At 50.1% G+C, this 12,599-nt stretch overlaps 1 protein-coding gene across 1 annotated transcript in view; it reads left to right on the plus strand.

The window, feature by feature from the left end:
- Positions 1-1,087: 1,087 nt before the first annotated feature.
- LOC311124374 (dynein axonemal assembly factor 9-like) overlaps positions 1,088-12,599 on the plus strand; it is a gene marked incomplete at its 5' end in the record, with an annotated part of 41,732 nt that continues 30,220 nt past the window's right edge. The window contains one exon of the mRNA XM_084198535.1: positions 1,088-1,234. Coding sequence (XP_084054661.1) covers positions 1,088-1,234 — 147 coding nt within the window. The remainder of the gene's footprint in view (positions 1,235-12,599) is intronic.

A 12,599-nucleotide genomic window follows, 5' to 3' on the forward strand; every position in this document is an offset into this window, starting at 1 on the left:
ATTTGGCTGGTGGCTGGTGTTCATTTGGCTGGTGGCTGGTGTTCATTTGGCTGGTGGCTGGTGGCTGTTGTTCATTTGGCTGGTGGCTGGTGGCTGGTGTTCATTTGGCTGGTGGCTGGTGTTCATTTGGCTGGTGGCTGGTGTTCATTTGGCTGGTGGCTGGTGTTCATTTGGCTGGTGGCTGGTGTTCATTTGGCTGGTGGCTGGTGTTCATTTGGCTGGTGGCTGGTGTTCATTTGGCTGGTGGCTGGTGGCTGGTGTTCATTTGGCTGGTGGCTGGTGTTCATTTGGCTGGTGGCTGGTGTTCATTTGGCTGGTGGCTGGTGTTCATTTGGCTGGTGGCTGGTGTTCATTTGGCTGGTTGCTGGTGTTCATTTGGCTGGTGGCTGGTGTTCATTTGGCTGGTGGCTGGTGTTCATTTGGCCGGTGGCTGGTGTTCATTTGGCCGGTGGCTGGTGGCTGGTGTTCATTTGGCTGGTGGCTGGTGTTCATTTGGCTGGTGGCTGGTGTTCATTTGGCTGGTGGCTGGTGTTCATTTGGCCGGTGGCTGGTGGCTGGTGTTCATTTGGCTGGTGGCTGGTGTTCATTTGGCTGGTGGCTGGTGTTCATTTGGCTGGTGGCTGGTGTTCATTTGGCTGGTGGCTGGTGTTCATTTGGCTGGTGGCTGGTGTTCATTTGGCTGGTGGCTGGTGTTCATTTGGCTGGTGGTTGGTGTTCATTTGGCTGGTGGTTGGTGTTCATTTGGCTGGTGGCTGGTGTTCATTTGGCTGGTGGCTGGTGTTCATTTGGCTGGTGGTTGGTGTTCATTTGGCTGGTGGCTGGTGTTCATTTGGCTGGTGGCTGGTGTTCATTTGGCTGGTGGCTGGTGTTCATTTGGCTGGTGGTTGGTGTTCATTTGGCTGGTGGCTGGTGTTCATTTGGCTGGTGGTTGGTGTTCATTTGGCTGGTGGTTGGTGTTCATTTGGCTGGTGGCTGGTGGCTGGTGTTCATTTGGCTGGTGGCTGGTGTTCATTTGGCCGGTGGCTGGTGTTCATTTCCCACCCTCCCTGCCAACAGCCCAATTGTTCTCTCATTGAACCACCCCAACATGTTTCCTAATGCTGCTGCGTTCGACAGGTTCCTGCAGCACTTTGCTCTGAGCAGTGTGGGTCAGGAGCCCATCCAGGATGACCACCTGGGGGCACTGTTCCCCACGCCAGACACCAGGAACCATCTGGCAGGACGCACTGACAAGGTAACTAACCCTCTGGCAGGACACACTGACAAGGTAACTAACCCTCTCACAGGACAGACTGACAAGGTAACTAACCCTCTCACAGGACGCACTGACAAGGTAACTAACCCTCTCACAGGACACACTGACAAGGTAACTAACCCTCTCACAGGACACACTGACAAGGTAACTAACCCTCTCACAGGACGCACTGACAAGGTAACTAACCCTCTCACAGGACACACTGACAAGGTAACTAACCCTCTCACAGGACACACTGACAAGGTAACTAACCCTCTCACAGGACACACTGACAAGGTAACTAACCCTCTGGCAGGACAGACTGACAGGGTAACTAACCCTCTCACAGGACACACTGACAAGGTAACTAACCCTCTCACAGGACAGACTGACAAGGTAACTAACCCTCTCACAGGACAGACTGACAAGGTAACTAACCCTCTCACAGGACACACTGACAAGGTAACTAACCCTGTCACAGGACAGACTGACAGGGTAACTAACCCTCTCACAGGACAGACTGACAAGGTAACTAACCCTCTCACAGGACAGACTGACAAGGTAACTAACCCTCTCACAGGACACACTGACAAGGTAACTAACCCTCTGGCAGGACAGACTGACAAGGTAACTAACCCTCTGGCAGGACACACTGACAAGGTAACTAACCCTCTCACAGGACACACTGACAAGGTAACTAACCCTCTCACAGGACACACTGACAAGGTAACTAACCCTCTGGCAGGACAGACTGACAAGGTAACTAACCCTCTGGCAGGACACACTGACAAGGTAACTAACCCTCTCACAGGACACACTGACAAGGTAACTAACCCTCTCACAGGACACACTGACAAGGTAACTAACCCTCTCACAGGACAGACTGACAAGGTAACTAACCCTCTCACAGGACACACTGACAAGGTAACTAACCCTCTGGCAGGACACACTGACAAGGTAACTAACCCTCTCACAGGACAGACTGACAAGGTAACTAAAGCTCTGGCAGGACAGACTGACAAGGTAACTAACCCTGTCACAGGACAGACTGACAAGGTAACTAACCCTCTCACAGGACAGACTGACAAGGTAACTAACCCTCTGGCAGGACACACTGACAAGGTAACTAACCCTCTGGCAGGACAAACTGACAAGGTAACTAACCCTCTCACAGGACAGACTGACAAGGTAACTAACCCTTTGGCAGGACACACTGACAAGGTAACTAACCCTCTCACAGGACAGACTGACAAGGTAACTAACCCTCTGGCAGGACAGACTGACAAGGTAACTAAAGCTCTGGCAGGACAGACTGACAAGGTAACTAACCCTGTCACAGGACAGACTGACAAGGTAACTAACCCTCTCACAGGACAGACTGACAAGGTAACTAACCCTCTGGCAGGACACACTGACAAGGTAACTAACCCTCTGGCAGGACAAACTGACAAGGTAACTAACCCTCTCACAGGACAGACTGACAAGGTAACTAACCCTTTGGCAGGACACACTGACAAGGTAACTAACCCTCTCACAGGACAGACTGACAAGGTAACTAACCCTCTGGCAGGACACACTGACAAGGTAACTAACCCTCTCACAGGACAGACTGACAAGGTAACTAACCCTCTGGCAGGACACACTGACAAGGTAACTAACCCTCTCACAGGACAGACTGACAAGGTAACTAACCCTCTCACAGGACAGACTGACAAGGTAACTAACCCTTTGGCAGGACACACTGACAAGGTAACTAACCCTCTCACAGGACAGACTGACAATTCTCACAGGACAGACTGACAAGGTAACTAACCCTCTCACAGGACACACTGACAAGGTAACTAACCCTCTGGCAGGACACACTGACAAGGTAACTAACCCTCTCACAGGACAGACTGACTAGGTAACTAACCCTCTGGCAGGACACAGTGACAGGGTAACTAACCCTCTGGCAGGACACACTGACAGGGTAACTAACCCTCTCACAGGACAGACTGACAAGGTAACTAACCCTCTCACAGGACAGACTGACAAGGTAACTAACCCTCTCACAGGACAGACTGACAAGGTAACTAACCCTCTCACAGGACAGACTGACAAGGTAACTAACCCACTCACAGGACAGACTGACAGGGTAACGAACCCTCTCACAGGACAGACTGACGAGGTAACTAACCCTTTGGCAGGACACACTGACAAGGTAACTAACCCTCTCACAGGACAGACTGACAAGGTAACTAACCCTCTCACAGGACAGACTGACAAGGTAACTAACCCACTCACAGGACAGACTGACAGGGTAACTAACCCTCTCACAGGACAGACTGACAAGGTAACTAACCCTTTGGCAGGACACACTGACAAGGTAACTAACCCTCTCACAGGACAGACTGACAAGGTAACTAACCCTCTCACAGGACAGACTGACAAGGTAACTAACCCTCTCACAGGACACACTGACAAGGTAACTAACCCTCTCACAGGACAGACTGACAAGGTAACTAACCCTCTGGCAGGACACACTGACAAGGTAACTAACCCTCTCACAGGACAGACTGACAAGGTAACTAACCCTCTCACAGGACAGACTGACAAGGTAACTAACCCTCTCACAGGACACACTGACAAGGTAACTAACCCTCTCACAGGACACACTGACAAGGTAACTAACCCTCTCACAGGACACACTGACAAGGTAACTAACCCTCTCACAGGACAGACTGACAAGGTAACTAACCCTCTCACAGGACACACTGACAAGGTAACTAACCCTCTCACAGGACACACTGACAAGGTAACTAACCCTCTCACAGGACACACTGACAAGGTAACTAACCCTCTCACAGGACAGACTGACAAGGTAACTAACCCTCTCACAGGACACACTGACAAGGTAACTAACCCTCTCACAGGACACACTGACAAGGTAACTAACCCTCTCACAGGACACACTGACAAGGTAACTAACCCTCTCACAGGACAGACTGACAAGGTAACTAACCCTCTCACAGGACACACTGACAAGGTAACTAACCCTGTCACAGGACAGACTGACAGGTTAACTAACCCTCTCACAGGACAGACTGACAAGGTAACTAACCCTCTCACAGGACAGACTGACAAGGTAACTAACCCTCTCACAGGACACACTGACAAGGTAACTAACCCTCTGGCAGGACAGACTGACAAGGTAACTAACCCTCTCACAGGACAGACTGACAAGGTAACTAACCCTCTCACAGGACAGACTGACAAGGTAACTAACCCTCTGGCAGGACAGACTGACAAGGTAACTAACCCTCTCACAGGACACACTGACAAGGTAACTAACCCTGTCACAGGACAGACTGACAAGGTAACTAACCCTCTCACAGGACACACTGACAAGGTAACTAACCCTCTCACAGGACACACTGACAAGGTAACTAACCCTCTGGCAGGACAGACTGACAAGGTAACTAACCCTCTGGCAGGACACACTGACAAGGTAACTAACCCTCTCACAGGACACACTGACAAGGTAACTAACCCTCTCACAGGACACACTGACAAGGTAACTAACCCTCTCACAGGACACACTGACAAGGTAACTAACCCTCTGGCAGGACAGACTGACAAGGTAACTAACCCTCTGGCAGGACACACTGACAAGGTAACTAACCCTCTCACAGGACACACTGACAAGGTAACTAACCCTCTCACAGGACACACTGACAAGGTAACTAACCCTCTCACAGGACACACTGACAAGGTAACTAACCCTCTCACAGGAGAGACTGACAAGGTAACTAACCCTCTCACAGGACAGACTGACAAGGTAACTAACCCTCTCACAGGACACACTGACAAGGTAACTAACCCTCTCACAGGACAGACTGACAAGGTAACTAACCCTCTGGCAGGACACACTGACAAGGTAACTAACCCTCTCACAGGACACACTGACAAGGTAACTAACCCTCTCACAGGACACACTGACAAGGTAACTAACCCTCTGGCAGGACAGACTGACAAGGTAACTAACCCTCTGGCAGGACACACTGACAAGGTAACTAACCCTCTGGCAGGACACACTGACAAGGTAACTAACCCTCTCACAGGACAGACTGACAAGGTAACTAACCCTCTGGCAGGACACACTGACAAGGTAACTAACCCTCTGGCAGGACACACTGACAAGGTAACTAACCCTCTCACAGGACAGACTGACAAGGTAACTAACCCTTTGGCAGGACACACTGACAAGGTAACTAACCCTCTCACAGGACAGACTGACAAGGTAACTAACCCTCTGGCAGGACACACTGACAAGGTAACTAACCCTCTCACAGGACACACTGACAAGGTAACTAACCCTCTGGCAGGACACACTGACAAGGTAACTAACCCTCTGGCAGGACACACTGACAAGGTAACTAACCCTCTCACAGGACAGACTGACAAGGTAACTAACCCTTTGGCAGGACACACTGACAAGGTAACTAACCCTCTCACAGGACAGACTGACAAGGTAACTAACCCTCTCACAGGACAGACTGACAAGGTAACTAACCCTCTCACAGGACACACTGACAAGGTAACTAACCCTCTGGCAGGACAGACTGACAAGGTAACTAACCCTCTGGCAGGACAGACTGACAAGGTAACTAACCCTCTGGCAGGACAGACTGACAAGGTAACTAACCCTCTGGCAGGACACACTGACAAGGTAACTAACCCTCTGGCAGGACAGACTGACAAGGTAACTAACCCTCTGGCAGGACACACTGACAAGGTAACTAACCCTCTCACAGGACACACTGACAAGGTAACTAACCCTCTCACAGGACAGACTGACAAGGTAACTAACCCTTTGGCAGGACACACTGACAAGGTAACTAACCCTCTCACAGGACAGACTGACAAGGTAACTAACCCTCTCACAGGACAGACTGACAAGGTAACTAACCCTCTCACAGGACACACTGACAAGGTAACTAACCCTCTGGCAGGACACACTGACAAGGTAACTAACCCTCTCACAGGACAGACTGACAAGGTAACTAACCCTCTGGCAGGACACAGTGACAGGGTAACTAACCCTCTGGCAGGACACACTGACAGGGTAACTAACCCTCTCACAGGACAGACTGACAAGGTAACTAACCCTCTCACAGGACAGACTGACAAGGTAACTAACCCTCTCACAGGACAGACTGACAAGGTAACTAACCCACTCACAGGACAGACTGACAGGGTAACGAACCCTCTCACAGGACAGACTGACGAGGTAACTAACCCTTTGGCAGGACACACTGACAAGGTAACTAACCCTCTCACAGGACAGACTGACAAGGTAACTAACCCTCTCACAGGACAGACTGACAAGGTAACTAACCCACTCACAGGACAGACTGACAGGGTAACTAACCCTCTCACAGGACAGACTGACAAGGTAACTAACCCTTTGGCAGGACACACTGACAAGGTAACTAACCCTCTCACAGGACAGACTGACAAGGTAACTAACCCTCTCACAGGACAGACTGACAAGGTAACTAACCCTCTCACAGGACACACTGACAAGGTAACTAACCCTCTCACAGGACAGACTGACAAGGTAACTAACCCTCTGGCAGGACACACTGACAAGGTAACTAACCCTCTCACAGGACAGACTGACAAGGTAACTAACCCTCTCACAGGACAGACTGACAAGGTAACTAACCCTCTCACAGCAAACACTGACAAGGTAACTAACCCTGTCACAGGACAGACTGACAGGGTAACTAACCCTCTCACAGGACAGACTGACAAGGTAACTAACCCTCTCACAGGACAGACTGACAAGGTAACTAACCCTCTCACAGGACACACTGACAAGGTAACTAACCCTCTGGCAGGACAGACTGACAAGGTAACTAACCCTCTGGCAGGACAGACTGACAAGGTAACTAACCCTCTGGCAGGACAGACTGACAAGGTAACTAACCCTCTGGCAGGACACACTGACAAGGTAACTAACCCTCTCACAGGACACACTGACAAGGTAACTAACCCTCTGGCAGGACAGACTGACAAGGTAACTAACCCTCTGGCAGGACACACTGACAAGGTAACTAACCCTCTCACAGGACACACTGACAAGGTAACTAACCCTCTCACAGGACACACTGACAAGGTAACTAACCCTCTCACAGGACAGACTGACAAGGTAACTAACCCTCTCACAGGACACACTGACAAGGTAACTAACCCTCTGGCAGGACACACTGACAAGGTAACTAACCCTCTGGCAGGACACACTGACAAGGTAACTAACCCTCTCACAGGACAGACTGACAAGGTAACTAACGCTCTGGCAGGACAGACTGACAAGGTAACTAACCCTGTCACAGGACAGACTGACAAGGTAACTAACCCTCTCACAGGACACACTGACAAGGTAACTAACCCTCTCACAGGACAGACTGACAAGGTAACTAACCCTCTCACAGGACAGACTGACAAGGTAACTAACCCTCTGGCAGGACACACTGACAAGGTAACTAACCCTCTGGCAGGACACACTGACAAGGTAACTAACCCTCTCACAGGACAGACTGACAAGGTAACTAACCCTCTGGCAGGACACAGTGACAGGGTAACTAACCCTCTGGCAGGACACACTGACAGGGTAACTAACCCTCTCACAGGACAGACTGACAAGGTAACTAACCCTCTCACAGGACAGACTGACAAGGTAACTAACCCTCTCACAGGACAGACTGACAAGGTAACTAACCCACTCACAGGACAGACTGACAGGGTAACGAACCCTCTCACAGGACAGACTTACGAGGTAACTAACCCTTTGGCAGGACACACTGACAAGGTAACTAACCCTCTCACAGGACAGACTGACAAGGTAACTAACCCTCTCACAGGACAGACTGACAAGGTAACTAACCCACTCACAGGACAGACTGACAGGGTAACTAACCCTCTCACAGGACAGACTGACAAGGTAACTAACCCTTTGGCAGGACACACTGACAAGGTAACTAACCCTCTCACAGGACAGACTGACAAGGTAACTAACCCTCTCACAGGACAGACTGACAAGGTAACTAACCCTCTCACAGGACACACTGACAAGGTAACTAACCCTCTCACAGGACAGACTGACAAGGTAACTAACCCTCTGGCAGGACACACTGACAAGGTAACTAACCCTCTCACAGGACAGACTGACAAGGTAACTAACCCTCTCACAGGACAGACTGACAAGGTAACTAACCCTCTCACAGGACACACTGACAAGGTAACTAACCCTTTCACAGGACAGACTGACAGGGTAACTAACCCTCTCACAGGACAGACTGACAAGGTAACTAACCCTCTCACAGGACAGACTGACAAGGTAACTAACCCTCTCACAGGACACACTGACAAGGTAACTAACCCTCTGGCAGGACAGACTGACAAGGTAACTAACCCTCTGGCAGGACAGACTGACAAGGTAACTAACCCTCTGGCAGGACAGACTGACAAGGTAACTAACCCTCTGGCAGGACACACTGACAAGGTAACTAACCCTCTCACAGGACACACTGACAAGGTAACTAACCCTCTGGCAGGACAGACTGACAAGGTAACTAACCCTCTGGCAGGACACACTGACAAGGTAACTAACCCTCTCACAGGACACACTGACAAGGTAACTAACCCTCTCACAGGACACACTGACAAGGTAACTAACCCTCTCACAGGACAGACTGACAAGGTAACTAACCCTCTCACAGGACACACTGACAAGGTAACTAACCCTCTGGCAGGACACACTGACAAGGTAACTAACCCTCTGGCAGGACACACTGACAAGGTAACTAACCCTCTCACAGGACAGACTGACAAGGTAACTAACGCTCTGGCAGGACAGACTGACAAGGTAACTAACCCTGTCACAGGACAGACTGACAAGGTAACTAACCCTCTCACAGGACACACTGACAAGGTAACTAACCCTCTCACAGGACAGACTGACAAGGTAACTAACCCTCTCACAGGACAGACTGACAAGGTAACTAACCCTCTGGCAGGACACACTGACAAGGTAACTAACCCTCTCACAGGACAGACTGACAGGGTAACTAACCCTCTCACAGGACAGACTGACAGGGTAACGAACCCTCTCACAGGACAGACTGACAAGGTAACTAACCCTCTCACAGGACAGACTGACAAGGTAACTAACCCTCTGGCAGGACACACTGACAAGGTAACTAACCCTCTCACAGGACACACTGACAAGGTAACTAACCCTCTCACAGGACACACTGACAAGGTAACTAACCCTCTCACAGGACAGACTGACAAGGTAACTAACCCTCTCACAGGACACACTGACAAGGTAACTAACCCTCTGGCAGGACACACTGACAAGGTAACTAACCCTCTGGCAGGACACACTGACAAGGTAACTAACCCTCTCACAGGACAGACTGACAAGGTAACTAACGCTCTGGCAGGACAGACTGACAAGGTAACTAACCCTGTCACAGGACAGACTGACAAGGTAACTAACCCTCTCACAGGACACACTGACAAGGTAACTAACCCTCTCACAGGACAGACTGACAAGGTAACTAACCCTCTCACAGGACAGACTGACAAGGTAACTAACCCTCTGGCAGGACACACTGACAAGGTAACTAACCCTCTCACAGGACAGACTGACAAGGTAACTAACCCTTTGGCAGGACACACTGACAAGGTAACTAACCCTCTCACAGGACAGACTGACAAGGTAACTAACCCTCTGGCAGGACACAGTGACAGGGTAACTAACCCTCTGGCAGGACACACTGACAGGGTAACTAACCCTCTCACAGGACAGACTGACAAGGTAACTAACCCTCTCACAGGACAGACTGACAAGGTAACTAACCCTCTCACAGGACAGACTGACAAGGTAACTAACCCACTCACAGGACAGACTGACAGGGTAACGAACCCTCTCACAGGACAGACTGACGAGGTAACTAACCCTTTGGCAGGACACACTGACAAGGTAACTAACCCTCTCACAGGACAGACTGACAAGGTAACTAACCCTCTCACAGGACAGACTGACAAGGTAACTAACCCACTCACAGGACAGACTGACAGGGTAACTAACCCTCTCACAGGACAGACTGACAAGGTAACTAACCCTTTGGCAGGACACACTGACAAGGTAACTAACCCTCTCACAGGACAGACTGACAAGGTAACTAACCCTCTCACAGGACAGACTGACAAGGTAACTAACCCTCTCACAGGACACACTGACAAGGTAACTAACTCTCTCACAGGACAGACTGACAAGGTAACTAACCCTCTGGCAGGACACACTGACAAGGTAACTAACCCTCTCACAGGACAGACTGACAAGGTAACTAACCCTCTCACAGGACAGACTGACAAGGTAACTAACCCTCTCACAGGACACACTGACAAGGTAACTAACCCTTTCACAGGACAGACTGACAGGGTAACTAACCCTCTCACAGGACAGACTGACAAGGTAACTAACCCTCTCACAGGACAGACTGACAAGGTAACTAACCCTCTCACAGGACACACTGACAAGGTAACTAACCCTCTGGCAGGACAGACTGACAAGGTAACTAACCCTCTGGCAGGACAGACTGACAAGGTAACTAACCCTCTGGCAGGACAGACTGACAAGGTAACTAACCCTCTGGCAGGACACACTGACAAGGTAACTAACCCTCTCACAGGACACACTGACAAGGTAACTAACTCTCTGGCAGGACAGACTGACAAGGTAACTAACCCTCTGGCAGGACACACTGACAAGGTAACTAACCCTCTCACAGGACACACTGACAAGGTAACTAACCCTCTCACAGGACACACTGACAAGGTAACTAACCCTCTCACAGGACAGACTGACAAGGTAACTAACCCTCTCACAGGACACACTGACAAGGTAACTAACCCTCTGGCAGGACACACTGACAAGGTAACTAACCCTCTGGCAGGACACACTGACAAGGTAACTAACCCTCTCACAGGACAGACTGACAAGGTAACTAACGCTCTGGCAGGACAGACTGACAAGGTAACTAACCCTGTCACAGGACAGACTGACAAGGTAACTAACCCTCTCACAGGACACACTGACAAGGTAACTAACCCTCTCACAGGACAGACTGACAAGGTAACTAACCCTCTCACAGGACAGACTGACAAGGTAACTAACCCTCTGGCAGGACACACTGACAAGGTAACTAACCCTCTCACAGGACAGACTGACAGGGTAACTAACCCTCTCACAGGACAGACTGACAGGGTAACGAACCCTCTCACAGGACAGACTGACAAGGTAACTAACCCTCTCACAGGACAGACTGACAAGGTAACTAACCCTCTCACAGGACAGACTGACAAGGTAACTAACCCTCTTGCAGGACAGACTGACAAGGTAACTAACCCTCTGGCAGGACAGACTGACAAGGTAACTCACCCTCTCACAGGACAGACTGACAAGGTAACTAACCCTCTGGCAGGACACACTAACAAGGTAACTAACCCTCTCACAGGACAGACTGACAAGGTAACTAACCCTCTGGCAGGACACACTGACAAGGTAACTAACCCTTTGGCAGGACACACTGACAAGGTAACTAACCCTCTCACAGGACAGACTGACAAGGTAACTAACACTCTCACAGGACAGACTGACAAGGTAACTAACCCTCTCACAGGACAGACTGACAAGGTAACTAACCCACTCACAGGACAGACTGACAGGGTAACGAACCCTCTCACAGGACAGACTGACGAGGTAACTAACCCTTTGGCAGGACACACTGACAAGGTAACTAACCCTCTCACAGGACAGACTGACAAGGTAACTAACCCTCTCACAGGACAGACTGACAAGGTAACTAACCCACTCACAGGACAGACTGACAGGGTAACTAACCCTCTCACAGGACAGACTGACAAGGTAACTAACCCTTTGGCAGGACACACTGACAAGGTAACTAACCCTCTCACAGGACAGACTGACAAGGTAACTAACCCTCTCACAGGACAGACTGACAAGGTAACTAACCCTCTCACAGGACACACTGACAAGGTAACTAACCCTCTCACAGGACAGACTGACAAGGTAACTAACCCTCTGGCAGGACACACTGACAAGGTAACTAACCCTCTCACAGGACAGACTGACAAGGTAACTAACCCTCTCACAGGACAGACTGACAAGGTAACTAACCCTCTCACAGGACACACTGACAAGGTAACTAACCCTTTCACAGGACAGACTGACAGGGTAACTAACCCTCTCACAGGACAGACTGACAAGGTAACTAACCCTCTCACAGGACAG

The sequence above is a fragment of the Coregonus lavaretus genome, assembly GCF_964263955.1.
Source record: "Coregonus lavaretus genome assembly, contig: HAP1_SCAFFOLD_517, whole genome shotgun sequence".
Taxonomy (NCBI): Eukaryota; Metazoa; Chordata; class Actinopteri; order Salmoniformes; family Salmonidae; genus Coregonus; species Coregonus lavaretus.